The sequence below is a fragment of the Lindgomyces ingoldianus genome (assembly GCF_010093535.1).
Source record: "Lindgomyces ingoldianus strain ATCC 200398 unplaced genomic scaffold BDR25scaffold_34, whole genome shotgun sequence".
In the NCBI taxonomy this organism is placed as follows: domain Eukaryota; kingdom Fungi; phylum Ascomycota; class Dothideomycetes; order Pleosporales; family Lindgomycetaceae; genus Lindgomyces; species Lindgomyces ingoldianus.
The window spans coordinates 487,701-511,481 of record NW_022985195.1 but is presented as its reverse complement, the minus strand read 5'-3'; the positions used below and the strand labels follow the sequence as shown (position 1 = coordinate 511,481).

Genomic DNA, 23,781 nt, shown 5'->3' with positions numbered 1-23,781 from the left:
GTCTAGCCCTTCCCGGCGGGTGTGATGACTTCCCGGCGGGTGTGATGAAATGCACAGGATGAAGCAGCCTCAAACACTTCCCAAACACGGGTGTGCTTCGCAAGCTTGACACTTTGACCCAACCTTCCCCGAACGTCAAAGAGTCTCCTCTTGAGCAGAACTCAACGATAGCACTTCGAATGCCGTAACATAAAATAGTTTAGAGTATCTTGACTTTTACTACTCTACAAACCTAACCTTTGCCTTCAATCCGGCTCGCAATTCATTGCGGACCTTGCTTAGCTTTGAGCGCTTGCAGCTTCAACTATCGGTTTTCACGACAACCGAGCTGGTGGCTGATGCACGAAAAGCTTCCGACATGTCGCAGATGCGGTCGCCATGCTTCGGAATTTAGTTAACCGCCTCAACTCTGTCTCCGCAGGGACGCACTAACCAGCTTTGCACGCTCTCTTCATGCCTTAAGAATACCCTTTAGCCATGTTGTCAGGCTCGATTTTCCTCTTCTCTGCATCATACATTCTGTTTGACTTTCCTATCGTCTTTCTCTTCTTTTACGCCTTCTGGTCTCTCAACTTCACTTCTTAATTCATCTGGCAAGTCCAGTTTAGAGCGCTAGTCGCCGACCCTTTTCAGTCCTCAAGCCATTCCTTTCCTATAATATTCAGTCGCTCATTTCGACCGCATCCACAACATTTCAAAATGTATTTCTCGAGATCATTCATGGCGTCCGCCCTAGTCGGCTTCGCAGCAGCAACTACACACGCCGGAGCAGCATCAACAGTAGCAGCGTCGGAGTCTATGGCAATGCCAATGGCAACCGCAGGAGCTGCAGCTGGGATGGTTAATACTCATGTCGTTCAAGTCGGTGGAGCGAACGGCTCCCTCGTCTTCTCTCCTTCCAATGTCGTGGCCGAGCCTGGAGATCTTGTCCAGTTCCAGTTCAACGCCAAGGTACTTTTGCCAATTTATATCAAGTAAAGTCATCACTGATGGGTCGAATAGAACCACTCCGTAATCCAATCTACGTTTGACCAGCCTTGCATACCTATCCAAAATGTCATGGCGAACAAGACGGACGCCTTTTACTCTGGGTTCATGCCTACCACCCGAACGATAGCGGACAACAAGAACGTTCTCACTTATACTGTTCGCGTCATGAACAAGACTCCTATGTGGTACTACTGTGGTCAGGCCAAGCATTGCCAGGCTGGTATGGTCGGGTCCATCAACGCGTACGTGGAGTTAAAACCCTTGACCCGAAAGCAAACACTGACAGACTTGTAGTGCAACATCTGGAAACAAGACCATCGAGGCTTTCAAGGCTCTCGCCGCATCAGCCTCTGAGGTCCTCATTCCAGGTCAAACGGTAAGCGGCAACGAAGGGGCAACACCATCCGGAGCAGCTTCATCCGCCGCGGGAGGCGAAGCCGGAGCTTCCGCAACTGCTGGTGCTGGTGGCGCTGCCACTACCTCTACTTCGAACAACCCGGCTCAGCAATCGACCAACGCTTCTCCAGGCCGTCTCTCGGATTCCACCAGGCAGTCGTTCCTCGGCCTTGGTCTGGGTGCCTTTGTTTCTTTCCTCGTCCTGTAGAGTTCCATATACTATTCGACAGCGCTTTACCCGAGATCTGGGTCGGTGGGCTAGATGCAGACGAATGAGACGATTCTGTCACTGTGATACCATTCTGGAGGACTGGCTTATGATAGCCAAGATATTATGGGAGGGTTATGGCTTGGGGCGTCTTCTTTTCACTTCGCAGAGATGACATGTGCATATCATGGGCCATCATAGAACTACGCAGTAATAACAAACTCGAATATTGACCATCCACTCATGCCCTGCTGTGACATTCGCCGTCTCTGAGCGACCTATAGAAATTGATTTCGCCTACTCGAGAATTAGATTATTTCTCTCTAAGCTGTCTTACAATGGTTGCCCTAATTTGTCTTATTCTTTTGTGTTGTACCTCATCAACTAAGTGCATCTGAACAAGAGCGCTTTGTGGTTTCCAATAAATCATTCTGAAGGTCGACGATTGGCTGAGAATGATATCCGGACCCTTGACTCGGGCGTCTTGGCAGGCACGAATTGCGTCACATCCTACTGAGTTGTCCTGCAACTTCTAACTTTTGCGAGCGATCGAGAAAGCCTCACGGGTTTCCCTGATTTTGGCCATGGACGCTGGTCGTCCTGCATGTCTCCACTTCACCGACCTCAACTTTCGACCCTTCACATTTGTGGTCGCGACGTCTAGCCCTGCATCTCTCAATCCTCAAACCTAAATCCATTTTTTAACCCTGGGCACTGGAGATTAGCTGTAAAGCCCAGGTATCGCAGTCTTGCAAACTCAATATTGAGCCATTATGGAATCTGCGCAGCACACGAACAGCGTGCGCTCCTTTCGCCTTAGACGCCATGTCCCTATCATTCGAATTTGCTTCACTCTCATTGTGCTGTCAGGACTGCCCCTCGTAGATGGTCTCCACCATATGTACCAAAAGGCACCACGCAAAATAGATCGTCGAAAGGAACCCATCACGCCCCTTCTGGTCACGAACAGCTGTCCGGAAACGATTTACCCAGGGATTTCGACTCAATCTGGAGACGGACCGAAAGATAATGGCTTCAAGTTGGAACCGGGGAAGACATACAACCAAACTGTATCCGAGGACTGGCAGGGGCGAGTATGGGGTCGCACTAATTGCTCTTTTAACGACGAAGGAACTGGCCCGAAAGATGGTGGTCCGAAGGCTTGTCGCAGTGGAGATTGTAATGGCATCGTGAATTGTCAGGTTGGTGTGAGTGGAAACCCCTCATTTGTCTGGCGCGTAGCTCCGACATCAACTTAATCTTTTACATAGGGGGACGTGCCAGTCTCTCTTGCAGAATTTACGCTCGATGCTGGAGACGGCCATACCTACTACGATATTTCATTGGTCGACGGCTACAACATCCCCATGGCAATAGTTCTGCAGCCTTTGCAGAACGCTAGTTTGGATGATATTCCACCCAACCTGACCAATCCTTCATGTCAGGGCACTGTTGGACTCTTGCGGGAGAAGGGCTATGATCCGTATTCTAGTGGATATCAGGTCTTCCTTGGAACCAACAGCAGCTATCCACTGCCTTTCGAGCAAAAAGTCGATGATGACCAAGTCTCAAGATGGTGCCCATGGGACCTGCAGCAGGAGCCACCCGAAAAACCAGGCGATGGCGTTTATCCCTACCCCGACGATAACATTCAGAGACCTGCATTCAATCCTTGCTATTCTACCTGTGCAAAAAATAACAAGCCTGAAGACTGCTGCACCGGAGATCACTCATCGCCGAGTACCTGCCAACCGAGTGACTACTCGAAGGCTGTCAAAGCCGTCTGCCCTGACGCGTACAGCTACGGTAAGTTGAAAGATTTACCTCTCTTCATATCAGACAGGCTTCAGAGTATGGTGGCTAACTATAGTACCCTGCAGCGTTTGATGACCAGACCTCTACATTCATCATCCCCACGGGTGCCGGCTTTGAAGTCGTTTTCTGTCCCGGAGCTCGCTCAACCAACATTTTAGCAACGGAGTCTGATAAGTTGCATCAGCTCGCCGAAAGTGGGCATGTCTCCAAGAGCCAATCCACGATGATGGAAAAGATCAGGACGGATGTGTTCCGGCGGAGTGGTGCGATGCGGAACATCCGATTGGATGGTACCATTCTCACGGTAACTTTCCTGATGGCATGCATCTTGGGGTATGCGACGATCTTCTAAAATGCAATGCAGTTCGGTCAGAGGACTGTGCTGAAAGAAGAGTGATCAGAGTTTGATTTTGGAGTGAAGTCCCGTCTTTCTTTCAGTCGAGCAGTTCTAGATACCCTTATCCTCGCTTCCAACGTAGCATTCATCTATATTCATCGATTCGTGCAACCAATCACTATATGCCATGCGTCGCTCAGATCTTTTATAGACAGGCGAGGTCGCTAAATACAGGATGCATCATGACGATCTCCTAACCGACACGGAGAGTACTTCACCGCACTTCTGAGTTCATTCGGTTTAAGTGCTGCTGCACGGGGCCCACCTCATCCATCTGACAGAGCATCATGTCCTACAGAGGACCGAATACCAAAAACAATTCGAAGATACGACAACAAGCCTCCTTACGTCGTCTAGAGCTTGATATAAACCGTTCGCAGCAGTACCATACTTCGAAAGATGAAGTCCTTGAGCGTGTACCTGGCTTTAATACCCGGCTAAAAGAACCCACAAGCCACACCCGTCGTCAAAGCACTGGGAGGGTAAAATGTACGTCAACACATCAGTCTCTAAATCACTGAGCGAGTGGACCATGGGACGGGGAGCGGGAGACTATGCAGCATGCGTGCGCGTGCGCGTGCATTGCTCGTTGCTGCATCATTCTGTTGCACTCCGTATGTCGTTAAGAGAGCAGACGTGTTGGATCCTTCCGTCCTGGGACGAATGGAAGTGCCGGGAGATGGCGTCGACGAAGCGGTGAGGTAATTGTCGTGCGGAGTCAGCGTCGTGTGATCGTTGAGGCCTGCTTCTATATGTCTTGAGAGCATATATTCAGGGAGCAGAAGGAATGGTGAGGTTACACAGCTTTCCTATTTGGGATAGAAAGCATCCCGCGTGGGGGGAGGGTTAAAGCTGGCATGAGTTAAGAATGATTTGGTTGTACCACGTCAGGCACCAATCTGATCTCGAAGCTTTCCAGAAATGGTGGAAGCAACGATGCTATTGGTGCTGTGTGGAGGAGTTGAGGCGTGTGATGCTGTGACTTTGTGCTTCGTGGCTGGAATCCTTCCCTGCTGCTTCGGAATGCTTCCATGGGTCCCAGCGATCCCCTAGCCAACTCCGCCCACCACTTATCCACTACGTTTTGTTCCACCGGCGTCCTCTGTGTGCCACAAGCCGCCTCATCGCTGTCTCTGGGTCACGGAGCGAGCTCTCCCGTCCTCATCGTGGTATTTCTGCGTCTCTGACGTCCCGCTCGCGCGGCGCGTGGCCTCATCGCGCGGCTGGGCCTAGTCTAATTTTCCGACGACTCCACCGCCGCAGCGTGTCACTAACCGTCTTGGAAACGGACCTGTCTGGCGTGCACCTTTTTGTATCAGAAGCTCCGCAGCTCATGGTAGCACAAACTATCTGGATGGAGTACAAACGGCCTCAATCGCTCCGGCCAAGTTGACGGCTCTGTGCGGTGTCTGAGCCGACTAATTATTGAGCTATATGTAGAGAAAGGGTCCTCTAAGCTCGAACTTGAAAATGTACCTCGCTGACCCCGCCGGATTTTGCACTGAGAGTTCCATCTGTGGGTTTGAGTGCCGCCGAGCTTGTCATCCAACATCAGCATGGCTCGAGCTCTGTCTGTCCACCACTTGGTTGAGGGTTGGTCCTTCAAGCAACTTGACGACGTAGACAACAATGCCTGGCTTCCTGTTGCAAGAGTCCCTACTAATATTCACCTCGACCTCATCGACAATGGCAAGTACGTCATCACGTGGGGGATGAATTTGGAAATGCATTCATGGCATGACTGACAACGACGCCTGCATAGAATTCCGGATCCCTTTTTAGGATTTAACGAGCTCAAGGCCGAATGGGTTGCAGACAGGGCTTGGACATATAAAGTTCATCTTCCGGATCTCGGAGAACCCCTGGATGGCGCCGTCACCTTCCTAGCTTTTGATGGCTTGGATACTTTTGCAACCGTCAAGCTCAATGGAGAGGTAGTACTCGAAAGCGACAACATGTTCATCCCCCATCGCCTCGACGTCACAAACCTCTTGAAGCCAGGAATGGGTAATGTACTCCAAATAGACTTTGCTTCAGCACGATTACGGGCGATTGAAATCCGTGAGGCCCATCCGGAGCACACTTGGGTTGGATTCAATGGCGATATGTCTCGCCTTGCAGTTCGGAAGGCGCAATACCACTGGTGAGCTGGACGGGACCTGATTATCTTCCTTTAGCATACTGATTGCATCTAGGGGTTGGGATTGGGGTCCAGTCCTTAATACCTGTGGTCCATGGCGCCCAGTGCGGTTAGAAACTTACCACGCCAGGATATCCGATCTTCGCATTGAGTATGCCCTTGACGATAGCCTCAAGTCTGTGAGCGGTACAATTGCGGCGAACGTTGAAGGGCAGCTAGGCACGAGCGTCGCGTTCGAGGTTCACAGTGGCGATGACTTGGTGTTTAAGGAGTCTGCAGATGTCAGTGACGGGGTGGCCAAGGTCCAATTTCATGTGAATGATCCCAAGCTGTGGTACCCTCATGGGTATGGCGAACAGCCTTTGTACAAAGTGACTGCAATGGTCTCGGCGGGCGACGTTAACTTGCATCAAGCGACCCGACGAACTGGTTTTCGAAGAGGAGAACTTGTCCAGGAGCCTGACACTATAGGCAAGACCTTCTTCTTCCGGGTCAACGGTGTGGACGTCTTTTGCGGCGGCTCCGATTGGATTCCTGCCGACTCTTTCACTCCGAGGGTGACGGCGGACAAATATCGCAAGTGGTTGGAAATGATGGTGGATGGCTACCAGCTCATGATTCGGTACGCAGCTTATGCACCGCGACGTGTACCCCTTCGACACCCAACTCCGCAACATTGCTAACCGAGCCATTAGGATCTGGGGAGGAGGCATTTGGGAGGAAGATGTCTTCTACGACCTTTGTGATGAACTCGGAATCCTTGTGTGGCAGGATTTCATGTTTGGCTGCGGAAACTACCCAGCCTTCCCGGATATTCTCCAATCAATTCGCAACGAATGTGTCGCCAATGTCGGCCGGTTGCGGCATCACCCATCGATCATGATCTACGCGGGCAATAACGAAGACTACCAAGTGCAGGAGCAATTCGGTTTAACATACGATTACGAGGACAAAAACCCGGAGAATTGGCTCAGAACTAATTTTCCTGCGAGATATATTTATGAAAAGGTAAGCGCTTATGCTGCACCGCCCTCGGCCAGCCCTCAGCCGTTCTAACGAAGGATCCTCGATTAGCTGCTGCCCGAGGTCGTTGAGGCAGAGAGCCCTCATGTGCCATACCACCCGGGTAGCCCTTGGGGTGATGGGCTAATAACGTCGAATACCAAAGTTGGTGATATGCACCAATGGAATGGTGAGAAAGCCCCCTGATCTGGAATATGATATTGAGTTTCGGAGCTAATATTTATTGTTAGTCTGGCATGGTACGCAAGAAAAGTATCAAATTTTTGACACTCTTGGCGGTCGCTTTAATAGCGAATTTGGGATGGAGGCTTTCCCACATATTGATACTATCAGGTATTATTGCACGGATCCTTCTCAACTGTATCCGCAGTCGCATATGCTTGACTTCCACAACAAAGCAGATGGTCATGAACGACGAATCGCGACATATTTGGTGGAGAATTTTAGGACTCAAACAGACCTTGAGGTCAGTGTTTGATATTTACCTAGTTGTTAATAATAATATCAACGCTAAGCTAAGGACATGGCAGGCATTTATCCACTTGACGCAGCTATCTCAAGCCGAGGCGTTAATGTTCGGATACCGTGGATGGCGCAGACAGTGGGGCCAGCAGCGTTTTTGCGGAGGCGCATTGGTATGGCAACTCAACGACTGCTGGCCCGTCACATCGTGGTCGATTGTGGATTACTTCCTGCGAAAGAAGCCAGCATACTACGCCATGAGACGCGTCTTGGCTCCAATTGCTGTTGCAGTCAAGCGTGCACATCATGACTGGAGTGTGGTTCATGCCCGAGTCCCAAAGAACAGCGATTACGAAGTGTGGGTTGCGAGCAACCGGCCGACCGAATTGACCGCTACGGTGGAAGTCCGGTTCATATCTGTTTCAACAGGGAAGGATATTAAGGAAAAGATAGTCAAGAAGGACATCAAGATCGTTGCTAACGGGACAACGGATGTCATGTCAGGTTCGATTGACAACATGAATGAGGAGCCTCACATTCTGGCCGCAAGGATCTGGATCGATGGTGAGATAGTGTCGCGCGACGTCGACTGGCCGCAGCCTCTCAAGTACCTTAGTTTCGAGGACCGCGGTGTCGAGGTGTATTCCAAGGGCGACACAATATTGGTTAAATCATGCAGGCCAACAAAAGGGCTGGTGTTTGAGGAAAGAACAGGCGTGCTCGTACACGACAGTGCCATTGACGTCGTTCCGGGTGATGAACAGGTTATCAAAGTGAGGGGGCTTGCTGCAGACGATCCACCACTCAAGTGGACATATCTGGGCAAAAGTTGATGCAGAGACTCACATGATGTGCTTGACGCAGCGCCGCACCGCTGGCTGGGGAACAAGAAGCAAATACAGGAGGCAGAAAAGGCAGGACTCAGGAGATGGAGACGCATGCTGACAGACAGACCTGACCCACTACGGTCGCGATACATGGCACGACTCGCAAAAAGCCAGCAAGCTAGCGCAACGGCTGGCTGATGAGGGTCTCGAGGGCTTGCGGTCGGCTGCACGCCGCGGTGATCTGACACTGGGAGCTAGGTGGTTGTGGGGGAAGGATGGCGGATTGCACTATAAGACAGGGTATGGGTGAAGTGATATTGGAAGGGGGGTATATGTGAGGACTGCTATTACATGTCAATAAGGTGCCTGGCATGATATTGAGAGGACCGAGATGGATGCTGTGTGGGCTAGCCAATGTGGGGAGCTGCCTGAAGAAGTGCAAATTAAAAACCTTGAGCAGCATTCCAATCGCATTCGTGTCTGGCTTCTGCGACTGTAAATGCGTAGTGCAGGCGTGCGGGAGGCCTGTGACGCGATGCTTTGTGAGCGCTGAAGACCCGGGAGCCGGAAGCCGTCATGGCATATATGGCGGTCGTGCTGTCGGCAAACGGGAAGAGATGCCCGCAAGGCTGGCATGGCAGTTGACGGGCGGGAGGACCACCAACCAAGCGTTATGAGGCTTAACATATTGTGCTGCCGCGATTCGATGCTTGGAGATGGCGTGGCCGCGATCCGCGTGGTGAAACGACGCACAGTGAATTGGCGCGCCCATGGAACCTTGCTGGAAGCCTTCTCGAACAGTGTCAATCTCGCTTGCCTATGGTTGCCCAGGCCCCGATGGCGGGCGTTTTGTCAGGAAATCCATCCGTCCCAACGGTCGCCTCCAAGACCGCACCGCACCCTCCAGCACCCTATCACCCGGGGGTGTAATGCGGGGGCTATTGCGACGACTACTTTAGCATCCAGCAAGCACTGGAGTGCTGGGCTGGACTGCACAGACACAACCGGCACAGACACAGGCTGCACCGCACCAGCCTAACCAGCCTGAACAGAGGGCACAACCGCCATCTCCATGTGCTGCTGCAGCAAGTCCCAAATCATTATATCAGGCCGGATATCCCCTTTCCATGTCGTCTTTTCTGTTGACCTATTGACCTTCCCTCTTGGTTTCTCATTCCGTCACTTGCCACTTTATATTCCTGAGACTTGTCACTCACCAGCCTGCTCGCCTGCCGAGGCATGTCATGTATGACCAGTTGACCCCTCAGCCTCCGTCTTCTCATCAGTGTTCTTGTGCAATTGCGGCGCAGAGAAATCGCCTAAAACATGTTCCATACCTTTCAATCCTCCGTAGGGCTGCGCTCACCCGGCGTCGAGAGCGACGGCTCCACTAACAAACCTGCACGCACGTCGGGGTCACGGCGCATCTCGACGAGCAATGCATGCGTCGAATGCAGACGCAGAAAGATTCGCTGCGATGGCACACAGCCGTGTGGCCAGTGTCAGTGGTATCAACACCCAGAAGCGTGCGGGTACTCGAAGCCGGCGCAGAGGGTTGTCCCCAGCAGGAAGTAAGAGCTCTCCTTTTCTCACAATATATGACGTTTGCTAAATGCCTCTAGGCTGGTAGACAAGCTATCAAGCAACATCGAGCAGTACAAGAGCGTGCTTGCGAGATTGTATCCAGCCAAAGACCTCGAGTCTCTAGCCTCTCTGCCCCGAGAAGAACTGCTAGACCTGGCACTCTCTCAACCCGCGGTCGGGTCTACGACTTCACCATCCACTGCGACCACGCAGGCCATTTCGGAGGTCGCGCCTGGATCTGAAGGTAACGACAGTTTAGAGGCGCTTGAGCAAGCTCCCCCTGAAGACCCGTATTGGGACGAGGCACGTAAGCACCAAGGCCGAGTCCAGGGAATCTCCGACGATATCAACGGTCTTTCAATGTCAGTTGACCGACTATCGTCCTATGTTGGCATTTCCTCCATTACCGCAGCCCTCAAAGTCATTGTCAGGTGTGCTCCGCAAGCCCGACCCCTAATTGCGCACAACAACCAGGAGACGGCCCTACCGAGTCGAGCAGGATCTCCACCTCCTGATCTTGCCGACAATGATCCCCACGCTTTGCCGCCTGTGCCATTGGGACAAGAGCTAATTGAGAGCTACTTCGAGAAAGTCCATTTGTTCTTCCCACTGATTGAGGAGCGCAAGTTCTGGACGACGTACCTCTATGGCGAGCGGAAAGACTCGCCTTGGCTGTCATTACTGAATATGGTTTTTGCTCTGGGGTCACTCGCGTCATCCACGGCAGACAACGAGGCGCATTATGTGTACTTCAACCGCTCACGGCAACACCTAAGTCTAGAATCCTTTGGGAGTGGAAACCTCGAGGTACTGCAAGCTTTAGCAATCATGGGCGGATACTACATGCACTACTTGAACCGTCCAAACGAGGCGCACTCTCTCATGGGTGGCGTCCTTCGAATGGCGACTGCGTTGGGTCTGCATCGCGAGTACTCTGATACTTCGAAAACAAATCCTAGGCATCTTAATATGATGGCACCTGGAGAGACGGACTCGATATCCCCTGAGATGAGAAGGCGCATATGGTGGAGTTTGTTCTGTTTGGATGCGTGGGCTTCAACGACGACTGGCAGACCTTCCCTAGGGAGGATGGGTCCATCAATCACTGTCCTTGCCCCTGGGAAGATCACAAACCCCGTATGCTTAACCTGACCCCCGTTCTCAATATACATAGCTGACATGGCTTCAGGCGCACGTACTACCTCAACCAAACAGCCCTCAATACATCGAGCAGCTGAAAGTCTTACCTCTGGTTCACGCTTCTGAGTTCTGTAAAATTGCGACTAGGATTCAAGATCGGCTTGTCGAATCCCCTTTGCTCACTCCATCCGAAACATCGGCCTACGACGCAGAAATCATTCACTGGCACGACGAACTCCCTTCGATTCTCTCAAACATGGACGAGTCATGTCCAGATTTCCTCCGCCGAGTCCGTTTTGTCATGAAATGGCGGTTCCAAAACATCCGCATTGTTCTCCACCGACCAGTTTTACTGAGCACCGCATTGCGACGCTGTCCATTCAGCGCTCTAAGCGCGGAAGAGAAAGTTGCAGTCGGCAAATGTCGCATCATTGCCGCTAAAACAATCGAGGACATATCGAACGAGTGTCTTCCCGATCTCGTTTCCGGCTGGAACGCCGTCTGGTTCACCTTCCAAGCATGCATGGTCCCACTCGTCTCCCTCTTCAGCGACACCAGCATGCCCGACGAAGCAGAGAAATGGCGCGCCAGCATCGAAACCGCGCTCTCCTTCTTCGAGCGCAGCAAACCCTGGAGCATCGCCGCGAAACGCAGCATGGACGCTGTCTCCCGCCTCTATGAAGCGTACAAAGTCCAGCTCTCGGAGCACAACCTGCCCGACCACCACCAACCTCATCCCCAATACGCCAGCCATAATGTCGCCGGTATGGAGGGCGCCTTTGACTACAACTCCGTTCCGGATGTCGCTACTTTATCGATGAATCCCGGTGCGTGGGGCGGCGAGCCAGGTGCAATGGGCAACCTGAGCGGCTTCTGGGACGACATGATGTGGGATACAAACCTCCCTGATATGCTGGATACGCCGTTTGGCTTAGGTAACGATTATGATTTCCAAGGTGCAGCACAAGATTCGGGTGCGCCTTGCTGGATGCAAGGCAATTGAGATTCACAGATGATGCTTACAAGTACAAGTCGAAGTGGGCGTTCAGGTTACACAAAGCATTTGGATCCGGTCGGTTGTGTTCGGAATATGTACTCGCGGAATCTGGGTCGTCTGGGATTGGCCACTTCGGCGGAAAGGAATAGGTGAACGCCTTCCTAATTCGGTCGATATGAGAAAGAATTCTCGCCGATGGTGTGGGATTGGCATTTGGGTCGGGCATCGTGAAGAGGGGATCTGCATTACGGGATTTGGATGTTTCATGTGCTGCTTTTGGCATCATGCATTTTGGCTGTTTTTCTTTCTTTTTGGGCATGTTTTGGCTGTTGTGTTGTTTGCTGCATTTTCCCCCTTGCATATTGCGTGTTGCATGTACATTCCGTCGTTCGTTTGTTCATTTGCTCAATCGGTTGTCCTGTATTGCATTGTTACGATATGATATCATTGGGGCATCTCTCTGCGTGTTTATTCCTTCCAAGTTCTTTCCTTGCTGGCTGGCACCTGATCTGATGAGCGTCCGATAATCATGTCAGGCGCATCTGATTCTCGCCTCGCCGTGAGCAGCAGGCACCATCATAGCTGTGCGCGCACCGCCCAAGGGGTTTCAGGAAATATATAGGCATGGATTTTATGGATTTATGTATATACGATAGGGTCGCTAGAGGTTTTAGACAAGGCTGAAAAGTATTCGACAACATGACTAGGAGGGAGATGTCGACCCGAAGTTCCGAAAATCCTGTGCTGCATGTAAGTACTTTACGTATGCTTCAGCTTCTCGCCCACGTATAGGGACCCACTCATCTGGCTTCAAACATAGCGATGCGCTGCCCAAATTCAAGCATGTAGCCAGCTATAACCCGCCATGATATACCGGATGCGTGGGTCTGAAATCCTTCCTCCGAGCTTTTATCCGTTGACTCCTCTCACCCCTCATCTCTCCTCGCCTTAATAGCACACACACACACTCGCAAAAAATCCCTCCACCACCAACGCCTCTTACTCACCGATCCTCTCTGTTTCAAATACATATATCCAGCCTCTTATATCACATTCCCGCCTCCACCTCTGCCTGTGAAGCGCAACACTAGATTCGCCGTCGTAAGCCTCGAAAGCCGGATGTGGAAGGTGCATGCCCTCGACTCTGGAAGAATTCACGGTCATGGGTTTCGCCGTTCTGAACCAGGTTTTGGGCAATTGTGAGATGCTGCCTAATGCAGGGACTGGCCGTTGATGGATCCGCGGTCTTACATTGTAATGTACTAGGAACTCATGGTGTGAGTGCTAAATGACTCAATCATGGGCATGCAATACCTCTTCCTGCCACAACACCCAAAACATATCCTAGATCCAACCAGATAGCTGCAAGACGATCGACTGACTGAGATGTACCTTTATTGGTCCCTGGGACCACCCCTTGCTTTTCTTTACTTTCTTCTTCCTTCTCTCACCAGCTCTCCCGAAATACCAATGCCACAACGCAAAATAAAAGTAAGCCTCATGTTTTCAGCACCTAAACCAATCTTGTAGCCAAATTGCTAGATTCATCTTATATGTCGTGTCTTACTACATCACGGCTTATACATTTGTTCTCGGGTTCTTCGTGTAAAAAGAATGCCCACTCGCCAAACTCGATGTGTGTGGAGGGCGGTGTCTCCTATGTATCTATTCCAATTCGCATGGTTGCTAGAGAGGCTGGGCTGTTGAGCTGGTGTTGAGCTGGTGTTGAGCTGGCTGTATCACTAGGTGTGAGAACACAGCTACCACTTATTTGACGAGATGACTTAGAGACAATTTGGGGCAGGGTTTTTGTGTACAGTTTGGTTAGGAGGTAGCCTACCTTAACTAGCTTCGTATGGAGGAAGAGGTTTCAACCCAGTCACACTCATCCCTCACTTTTAAACTTTAAGACTGCCTAACCTTTAATCGCCTTTTTATAGCAATGGATGGTTCTCCCTTCATTATTCTTCTCAGGATATGTATATTGCGTGGTTGAATGTTTGTATTTCATTGAGCAGAATCAGTGACCTTGAAAGCTTGTTAAGAGCCCAACCAGGAAGTAACTTCCTGGCTCAAGAGAAAGGGAGTCACTTAGAGAAGAATCCACTTGCTCTGTAAAAGCAAGAAAGAGAAGCTAACTGTTGTAACTAGGTAGCTCAGGCTTTCGAGACAAGCGGGTGCTGCCGCTTTTCGCTACTATACTCTCTGGCGGCTCTTAGATCAAATCTAGATATTAATTTCCAACGATCACTTAGACATGCATGGGTTTCCCTGTTCGTTGAAATCTGTAGGCTAGAGAAGTCCTATCATAAGTTAAACACTTGCTTGAAAGAAGTCATTTCACACAATCGCCCGCAGGGAAATCTAGCAGGAGCCACCTTTACATGCCGTGAAGTTACCTAAGGCGCTAGACCGCACGAGATGTATCAAGGCTAGGGGTGAGTCTTCTCAAAATTGAAGTGGGATTAGGAGGGTTAAAAATTCATTAAGCATGCGCGGCATGAGTCCCATTGTGCAACCTCCTCAAAGACTCAACTAGAGAAAACGGTTATATGCAGCGCGTACTGCACAGGATAATGGAAGTAATCCCGAGCATTTCAGAGCCGAATCAGTAAAACTAGAAGGGTGTTCAAGGTGTGTAATAGGAATCTTAGTTAAGCAACTCTGGTCTAAAAATTCGGAAAGAGATAATCAATGTAGTGAGACCTTTCTGCGTAGTCCACACGGCGCAAGACAGCAAAGCAAGGCTCGCGAGCTCTAGAGAGGAAATAGTGGATAGAAGTGGCTACTGTAGTAAGCTGGGATGCGTCAAAAGCAAGAATAGCTAGCCATCCTACAAACTAGGCAGGAAGTATTTAAACATGATGCGTATTTACTGGGCGACTTGTAATACACAAGTTGTAGAGGAACTGTCATGTGCTCTTCAATAGAAATTGTAAACAGCATTACATGATTTATGGGGTCAATAAGTCTCTAAAGTAGGACCAACTATCCTACAAATTCAGCGAAAAGTATGCTAACACGCTGCGCACTTACAACGAGAATAAAACTTGTCAAGTAGCCATGTCTTGCGTAGCAAATGCATACTATATACACGGTAATTCAGAAGAAATCCTACGCCTTCTAGTGCAGAGCCTGTAAATCTAATTTCTCTTTAGCTGCTCCAGCAAGTCTCGTCTTTGGTAGGCTGGCAAGAACGGAGGGAAAGAGAATGTATTATCATGAAAGGAGTGGGAATTCTGACGAAGCGGATATGGAAATCTACAGCATGTTACCACAAACCACGGAACTTGACCGGGATAAATTTGAACTGTTAATCCTCATGCTAGAATGTAGGAGGACGTTACGAGGACAATAATTGTGAGAGTGGAGTCGAAACCGCAAGGTGCACGGTGGATTTATCTGATAACGATGGCCCCTTGCCGCTAGCGTTTGTACGGAAATTATAAGCTCATCCTTTCCGATCGTCTCTCGCCACTGGAACACGATTTGCTGATGGTAAATGTCCATCTCTCCTGACACTTACCTTTGACCCCCTCTCCCTTTCTCCCCTACATGTGATTAGGCGTTCTTCAACTACAAACCGCACTGTTCCCTCCATCGCATACCTACGACCGCGTTTCGCCCTCACCATGCCCGCCCGCACGCTTCCGACCATTTCCATCGCCGACGTCAAGGCGCGCAATACTGTACAATCCTGCTATGTCACTATTGGTACTAAGGTCTACGATGTGACGAGCTTCCTTTCCGACCATCCGGGGGGCGGCGACCTCATTCTAGAGCATGGTGGTCAAGACGTTGGAGACATGATGAAAGACGAAGCATCGCATTTCCATTCGGAGGCTGCATATGAGATCCTAGACGAGTGTCTAGTGGGCTTTGTAGGAAACGAGCAAGTGCTCAATGGCGCCGTACAGAGCATCAAGCCCGCAGAGACCGTACCTCTCCCCCTCTCCAGAGCCGGCCAAGCCGAACCCATCTACGCTGCCACTGGCATGTCCACCGAAGAAGACCTCTCTCGCCCCACAGACCCCAATACAGACTACCAAACCCACAAATTCCTTGACCTCTCGAAACCTCTGTTCTTACAAGTGTGGAATGGCGGGTTCCAGAAAGACTTTTATCTGGAGCAGGTGCATCGGCCGCGGCATTACAAGGGAGGAGACTCAGCGCCGCTGTTTGGCAACGTATTGGAGCCACTGAGCAAGACACCGTGGTGGGTGGTGCCCACACTATGGCTGCCTCCGGTTGCGTACGGAACGGCGCTGGGGGTAGGCAGCCTAGGGGTGCCGGTTGCGACGGCGTATTGGTGTACGGGTGTGTTTATATGGACGTTGGTTGAGTATATACTTCATCGGTTTTTGTTCCATTTGGACTAGTACGTGCTCCGTCTGTACCCTCTGTTGAGCTCGACTACTGACCGCCTTAGCTACCTCCCTGATAATCGCGTCGGCATCACGCTGCACTTCCTGCTCCATGGGATCCACCACTACCTCCCCATGGACAAGTATCGCCTGGTCATGCCACCAACCCTATTCCTAGTGCTTGCAACGCCGTTTTGGAAACTAGCCCACACTATCTTCTTCTACAATTGGTATGTGGCAGTGACTGTCTACTGTGGAGGTATCTTTGGATACGTCTGCTACGATCTGACGCACTACTTCCTCCACCACCGCAAGTGAGTTGCCACTCGTGCCTGTGACCGTTTTCGCTCTGACAATATTGCAGCCTTCCCGCATGGTATCGCGAGCTCAAGAAGTACCACCTCAGGCACCACTTTGCGGATTACCAGAAAGGCTTTGGCGTTACAAGCCGCTTCTGGGACTGGGTGTTCAACACCGAGCTGGAGATGCCGCAACCCAAGGTCATCAAAGCATCGTAGATGCGGTGTGTCTGGATTGGCTTAAGTACTACTAGAATTACTGCTCTGTGTATATAGGCATCAACGAGGCGCTGGGGGTGGCTCTGGATGAATATGCAGGGGCTTTTGAAGATAATGGCTGATGGAAGGGCTCTGCTGCTGGGAACAGTGGGCAGGCTGTGTTTGAAATGAAGTCACCATCCGTAACATCAATGCACTCTGCTCACTGGTTTAGTTTTTATGCCTTACTCATATTCCATGGGATAGGATAGCATGCTGTAGTCGCACTTCGGGAACCAAGCACTCACGCATTCACGCATTCAGGCATTCAGACCCAGATAGAGGCGGAGGCCGACATGGCCCGTGCACCAATGGCGCCTCGCTTCCCTAGCGTGGCTACAAAATCCTCCCAAGCGCAAGCCCCAGTCAACTTGCCCTCTACCCACTGCTACTCGCACAGCACAAACACCAACACCTAACACTCACAACGATCCGCGCCATCAATCTGCTCTGCTCATCTCGCGACTGCAAAACCTAGTCCCCACGCTGCGCGCTCGCAGCGTCGTGCATCGTTGCGTGTGTCCAGTCCTGCTCGCTCAACCGCCCAGTCCATCACGGGTGTCGAGAAGTCTCAATCTCTAACCTTCACCCTGCTCGCTCCCTCAACCAACAACACCCGTTTCCCGATTAACTACCCTAGGACTTCGGCTCAACATGTCCGACCTCAACGCCGTGGAGATGCTCCTTGACAATGCCGCCGCCGCCGAGGAGGCCCAGCGTGCCAGCCCCTCCTCCCACGACAGCCGAACCTCGCACCGCCGCAACGGAGACGATCGCTCCTCAGAACGTGACCGGCACCGCCGCGACCGCGACCGCGATGGTGACCGTGATCGTGGACGAATCTTTCGTGAGTCAGATAAAGAGCGACACAGGAGCCGCGAGCGTCGGCGACGAGATGGAAGCCGGACCCGTTCGAATATGGATGCTGACACAGATGAAGAACTCCCAGACAGGACCCGCAATGGTGACGACCAGCACCGGCGGCGTGAGCGCTCTCGTGAGCGTCGTGAGCGGGATGAGAAGCGCCGAGGAGACTACTATGTTGGGGGGGGGCACCATCGCTCTCGATCACCCCGCCGTAATCGTGAGGACCGCCGCGACAGCTATCGCTCGGGACGTGACCGCTCCCGATCCCGCGAGCGTGATACTCGTCGTCGTGATGATAATCGTCGTCCACGACGCCGGAACAGCCCCGCTACCCCACCCCCTACGGAAGATGACCGAGACAGACGCACCATCTTCGTCCAGCAGATCTCAGCCCGTGCCGAAGTTCGTCACCTCCGCCAATTCTTTGAGCGCGTCGGTGCCGTAGTTGAAGCCCAGATCGTCACGGATCGTGTCACCGGACGTTCCAAAGGGTAAGTGCCCCCCTTCGTACCAAATTTGGATTATATTGCTGATGCCCGCCCAGCGTCGGTTATGTCGAGTTCAAGGAAGAAGAGTCAGTCAAAGCCGCTATCGAGCTAACCGGCCAGACTTTGAAAGGCGTTCCGATCATCGCTCAATTGACGGAAGCCGAGAAAAACCGTGCTTCACGTGCTAGTGCCGAGGGCGCTGGCACTGCAGGCAACGGTGCTCCATTCCATCGTCTCTACGTCGGAAACATTCACTTCAGCGTCACCGAGGAGGACCTAAGGACCATCTTCCAACCCTTCGGAGAGTTGGAGCAGGTGACCCTTCAGACTGATGAGCAGACCACGCGGTCCAAGGGTTACGGTTTCGTTCAGTAAGTGAAGCACCTCTCCTGTAGCTAAATATTTTTTTTCTCTCGAGGCTCACATTTTTCAGGTTCCGTGACCCCGAGGCCGCTAAAGCTGCCCTCGAGCAGATGAATGGTTTCGAGCTAGCTGGCCGCCCCATCCGAGTCGGCCTGGGAAGCGACAAGTTCACCCCAGAGTCTACGGCTAACCTTCTCAGGAATTTCAACTCGCAGGCCTCGACGTATCAAGGTTCTGCCTTTAGTGGTGCTGGCGGTCGTGGTGCGCATGCTGGAGGCTCCGGTGGAGTCTTCGATCGTGCCCATGGTCGCGATAATCGTGGAGTGAGCGGCGCGTCCGCTCTAGACGACACTGACGTTGGCGGTGTTAACTTCAACAACTTCAACCGCGTATCTTTGATGCACAAGCTTGCCCGCATCGAGGAGCCAGAACCTGTGAACGGTCGCTCCAATGTCGGGGTTTCTACCACCTCACGTGCTCCAGTTGTCGAGGAGAAAGCCCCATCAAAATGCGTCAAGATTGAGAATATGTTTAATCCTGACATGTACGTTCGCTGTACCTGGTGGTTGTTTCATGATGCTGACACTCTACACAGCGAGCTCGCTTCCTATGGCGCAAACTGGGCCAAGGAACTTGAGAAAGAAGTTAAGGAAGAGTGCCAGAGGGCGTATGGGCCTGTCGTCCATATTGCGGTTGACCAAAACTCCCAGGGCGACGTATACGTCAAGTTCGAGACGGTCTCGGCCGGCGAGCGAGCCTACCAAGGCCTCAATGGTCGACTATTTAATGGCAACCGAGTCATGGCCTCCTATGTGGTCGATATGGTGTACAACTCCATGTATCGCACTGCTTCCAGTAGGTACTAGCCCTCCTTCCTTACCTTGCCGACGCCATGCCATGCTTGCCATACCAATGCTATGATTGAGTGAGGCTTTGGACTCTCAAGGGTCATTCGGAGGATGCCGTCAGACGTGGTCTTAGCCACTGATAAAGATTGGGATGTTGTTAGTATGGAAGGATCTGCAGGAATGAAGATTGAAGATGGAATGCATGTACATAAAGTGCTGACGCGTCTGACTGGTTAATAGTCTTCATTGCTCATATAGTGTAGGGTTTTGCGCGGTTCACCTGGGTAGGAGGAGATGGAATTGGCCGCCTACCACCTGTATTGGTGGACGGTTTGGTAGGTCGATATTTTCCAGTGTGGCGGGAGTCGATTTCGTCGTCTACTCGCCCATCTGGCCAAAAATCAGAACCCTTCAACCCCTCTTCCTCTTTCATTGCTGATTAATCTGCAGTTGCCCTTGGCGTTTATTTCCCCCACTCCTCCCTTTTATGCTGTGATCTAACACTATACCATAGTCGCACCTCCTACGAAACATTGTTCGAGTGGAGTTGACCTATTCTGTCTCTTGCCGGACTCGACGAGAACAGCAAGCGGTAAACAGACTGCCGACCTATTTCACTGCCTGTAGCGTTCCGTCATTTAGTCTTACACGTAGGCATCTACTTCCAAGGCTTCGAAGGTGAACTCTTGGCGCATGAAGCGAACAAGATGCCAACCGTAGAATGCTGCCTTGGACATATCTGATGGCGAGTATCCGAATTCATTTGTAGTTATTTCTCTTTATTTCCTCAACGTCACCGTTGAAAACCTAGCCAGAGTGATTAACCTGTCACGGTAGCTACGACCATTTGTCCTGCCTCAGGTGACATTCAGGCAAATGTAGGTGTGCTTGTTTATGCCAGTCGTAGACATCTACTGTTAGATGTCAATCATTTCTCTATGGAAGCATTCCCTCTTGATATATTTGCTGTAATTCAAGTACAGATTTGAGAGGAGGTTTGTTGCCTTTTGTCAAGTTGCCTGTACTTCCATCTCCCCTGTTCTATGTTCATACTATCTCGTCAAAGTCCTTGGGGCTTCCTAGACCCGAGAGTCAAGTAAGTCTAGTTTCTCATCTTCCAACCAAATAAGAGAACGGTACTTAGCCAATATTGTGTCCACGGGTACCATAGAAGGTTCTAGACTCGTTCCAGTCATACAGAAACCCTCAGGCCAACAGAGTGAAGATCGTCGAAGGAGGTCACTAGTAGAGGGAGGCTATGTCAGTTCGCTCCCTGCCCTCTCATTGGTTTCGGCCCGCAGTGCTATTCTCTTCACTGAATGTCGCCCACTGCTCTGTGATGGTGCCCCCTGAGCTCCAAAACAGCCTAGCCTGAGCGCCCACAACCTCTCCCCAAGACCTCCCTAGTACCATTGGACCATTTCCTCCGGATCTTTCTCCTCTCTTCCCTATTTCTTCACCCACACACCACTTGTTTGGGAGCTCGCTCCTTCTTGCCTTCTTGCCAGGCCTAACACTTCAGTCACATTTAGATCTTGAACTCTCATTGCGGCGGTCCTCACGTCTGCCGCTGTTTCTCCTTCTTACGCAATACTAGCTTCGACAAGGCGAGTATTTTTCGTCGGCGCTGAGGCTGTCGTTCCCTATTACTGATGCCTGGCTGCAGATGACCCTCCCAGCCATGCCGTTGAGGGATTCCCAAGCGGCGGTGAATATCACTGGTAGTGGTCAGCGTTTGTTTAGCGCTATCTTCAGTGCCTATGATCAGCTGCCATCACCATTTGGTCCGCACATGTCATCTACCTCCTCAATGACCCTAGAGTAGGTTTCCTTCTCCACAAGGGGTTCCCCTGACTCTGATGAGCGAGTATTGATTTGTGGAATCTACTTTCTCACTGCAGGTCAGGCGTCCGGATCTCTCTGCTTCTCTTAATGCTACTGGTGCCAATCCCCTTGACCATATGCGCTCTTCACAAGAGCTTGTAGCCGGCTCGCAATGAGATTAACTGTCTCTAGATGCAAAATCAACAGTTGACGAACTTCTACCAATGCGAGCAGGAGAAAAATAAAAAGGCTAGTCCTCGCACTCAGGGTAAAGCTCTTCCACCACTTCAAGTCGTTCAACTTGACAGTCCCATGACCCCGAGCCATCCTCGACAGAAGATCAACTCTGGTCAATTCGTTTCTGGATTTGGTCGCCCTCCGAACATAGTTATGTACCAGCGAGAACCTCAGTCTAACGGCGCATGCAACCTACAGTATCTCCTGGATTTGAACATCAGGATGACTGAGCTTTGTTGGCGGACTTCTTTGAAGAGATCAAGGACTGGATGAAGAAGTGGTTACTCCCGCATGAGGGTTTGGCCCCCGGTGAGGAAGCAGCTATGGTCAGCATTCTGCAAGACTTTCTGCGCAACAGCCCACACGAGAACTGCCAAGCCCGTGTCATAGAAAACAGTATGCGATGTGCACTTGTACCAGCCGTGGTAGCTAGGGACATTGTATCTAACGCCATGTTCGACTTCCTCCTCTAAAACTCTGGGTATGTAGAGGTAAAAGCGAGCGTAGAGCTATTCTACATGTTCAATCGTTTTGCAGAGGGTAGTTGTGCCGAAAATTACCCAACTTCTGATCTGAGAGAAGGCCTCTACTCTCGCCTTAAAGTCGACCGCGTTCATCGCGAGTGGCGATCTGGAGTGTCTTAGAAGTCCGCTTCGAAACTTATCAATAAACTCGCTCTACTCCTCCGTGCTAGCATCGGGATCGCTACATTCTATAATTCACTTTACGAGCTTTTTCTTTAAGGGTTATCGCATTGGCTTCTACATGCGTATGGAGGCAGTCAAGGGGGAACTGGCCTGGCCTGTGGACGGCGATGAATTTAAGATCCACTCCATGGCTAACTAGTCTTGTGATCTTTGCGGTAGTTCCACCCAAACCTTGAATAGGATTCAAGAATTCCCACACGAATTCTCGGTACGCTTCGCTATGTCCCCATCCACGGTCAAGCACAGCTTTGCCTTCAGCTCTAACGAGAAGGTGGTCATTCATAAAGCCCTAGTTCACTTGCTCGAGCAGGATACCTATGATGGAGCCGATTTTACCCGCAAGATGACGGAGCGCTCACCCACCGGCAATCGTAAGGGCTGTGTCATTTACTAGCGATTAAGTCCAAAATACCGGCTTAGCCACGTCACTAGTCGTAACCGAATTGACGCTCTACATCGAATCGAATCGATCACACTCTGATGGATGTCCATGGACAATGGCTCCAAACTATCCTGATTGTTTCTTTCTCTGTTTACTACACTTATGTAAGGTGATCCAAAGGGATTTGTCTTCGTGTTCACTGCTGTCTCAACTTCGCTAATGTTGTTGAGATGTATTGCAAACTGCTGGTATCTGCGGTTGCTGTCTTGTTCAATTGAGTGGCTCTGTTGCACGGCGCGGCAATGGGTCTCTTTGATGTAGTTGTATGCTTGCCATAACGTGTTTTATCAGTAAGCTGCGGACATCAGTAAGCTGCGCACCCCACCAAACCGCGCGAAACCGCGTCCACACCTTTAACTATGGCTCGACAACCACAAGCTCAATCTCTAGCAAAAGAAGGCAGACTTCAGCTTGCTCTTGTCTTAATTAAGTCTAACCCTTGTCTATCAATTTGTGCAGCTGCTGCAGCCTATAACGTACTAGAATCCACCCTCCAAACGCGCCTCTGTGGTATCCTCCCAAAACGCGAGACAATCTTGGTCAACCGCAAGCTATCGCCTATCAAAGAGCAGTCGCTTGTCTCCTAGATCCTAGATCTTAACCAACGCAGCTTTCCACCCTATATTATTAACGTGCGTTAAATGGCGAACGTTCTGCTTTAAGCTTATTACTAAGATCCTCCACTAACGCCTGTAGGCAAGTGCTAGGTATCACGCTTTGTTAACAGCCAGGCAGAGCTTTAGACAAAGTAGGACAGAAAGATACACTCCTAGCGCGCTCTCTATTAGGATCTAGTTAAGTTTAGAGCCTAGTTTAAGCTAGTAGAGGACACGCGTTAGACGTACAGGATACTAGATAAGGATACCTACAATTTTAATAAGACAGGATTTATAATAGGGGTTGCTAGCACGTCTAAGGTTGTTACTAGCTCTAAGACTATTAGTTAAGCAGTTACTGTACAGCCTAGTAATTGCAACTAGGTTACTATAATTAAGTGTATTAACACGTCTAGCTAGTTGCTCCTACTGCTTATTATCTTACATAGAAAGCTCTACTAAGCTAGCTAGTATTATAATATCCCTAGCAACTAGACGCTTGCAGTAAG

The 23,781-nt window shown here is 50.8% G+C and overlaps 6 protein-coding genes across 6 annotated transcripts; all 6 read left to right on the top strand.

The window, feature by feature from the left end:
- The first annotated feature begins 423 nt into the window (after nt 1–423).
- BDR25DRAFT_345585 (uncharacterized protein) lies at nt 424–1,828 on the top strand. The gene is made up of 3 exons (XM_033694065.1): nt 424–951; nt 1,003–1,232; nt 1,285–1,828. Exons 1-3 carry the CDS (start codon nt 700–702, stop codon nt 1,592–1,594), a joined length of 792 nt encoding a protein of 263 aa, XP_033543210.1. The 5' UTR covers nt 424–699; the 3' UTR covers nt 1,595–1,828.
- A 338-nt stretch (nt 1,829–2,166) lies between these two features.
- BDR25DRAFT_336534 (uncharacterized protein) lies at nt 2,167–8,664 on the top strand. Its single transcript, XM_033693108.1, has 12 exons — nt 2,167–2,802; nt 2,866–3,400; nt 3,475–3,713; nt 4,434–4,507; nt 5,070–5,099; nt 5,362–5,499; nt 5,569–5,949; nt 6,002–6,568; nt 6,642–6,954; nt 7,021–7,138; nt 7,200–7,435; nt 7,500–8,664. The coding sequence occupies exons 1-12, from the start codon at nt 2,368–2,370 to the stop codon at nt 8,262–8,264; spliced, it is 3,831 nt and encodes a 1,276-aa protein (XP_033543209.1). The 5' UTR covers nt 2,167–2,367; the 3' UTR covers nt 8,265–8,664.
- A 737-nt stretch (nt 8,665–9,401) lies between these two features.
- Nucleotides 9,402–11,993, top strand: BDR25DRAFT_77772 (uncharacterized protein). Its single transcript, XM_033699029.1, has 3 exons — nt 9,402–9,829; nt 9,881–10,979; nt 11,032–11,993. The coding sequence occupies exons 1-3, from the start codon at nt 9,585–9,587 to the stop codon at nt 11,983–11,985; spliced, it is 2,298 nt and encodes a 765-aa protein (XP_033543208.1). The 5' UTR covers nt 9,402–9,584; the 3' UTR covers nt 11,986–11,993.
- A 3,473-nt stretch (nt 11,994–15,466) lies between these two features.
- On the top strand, nt 15,467–17,075 carry BDR25DRAFT_336532 (Inositolphosphorylceramide-B hydroxylase). The gene is made up of 3 exons (XM_033693107.1): nt 15,467–16,357; nt 16,409–16,657; nt 16,708–17,075. Exons 1-3 carry the CDS (start codon nt 15,612–15,614, stop codon nt 16,859–16,861), a joined length of 1,149 nt encoding a protein of 382 aa, XP_033543207.1. The 5' UTR covers nt 15,467–15,611; the 3' UTR covers nt 16,862–17,075.
- Nucleotides 17,076–17,281: 206 nt separating this feature from the next.
- On the top strand, nt 17,282–19,887 carry BDR25DRAFT_268840 (splicing factor, CC1-like protein). Its single transcript, XM_033687135.1, has 4 exons — nt 17,282–18,258; nt 18,312–18,626; nt 18,689–19,162; nt 19,214–19,887. Exons 1-4 carry the CDS (start codon nt 17,555–17,557, stop codon nt 19,482–19,484), a joined length of 1,764 nt encoding a protein of 587 aa, XP_033543206.1. The 5' UTR covers nt 17,282–17,554; the 3' UTR covers nt 19,485–19,887.
- A 3,111-nt stretch (nt 19,888–22,998) lies between these two features.
- BDR25DRAFT_377493 (uncharacterized protein) lies at nt 22,999–23,314 on the top strand. Its single transcript, XM_033697502.1, has one exon. The coding sequence runs from the start codon at nt 23,036–23,038 to the stop codon at nt 23,261–23,263; it is 228 nt and encodes a 75-aa protein (XP_033543205.1). The 5' UTR covers nt 22,999–23,035; the 3' UTR covers nt 23,264–23,314.
- Nucleotides 23,315–23,781: the final 467 nt, after the last annotated feature.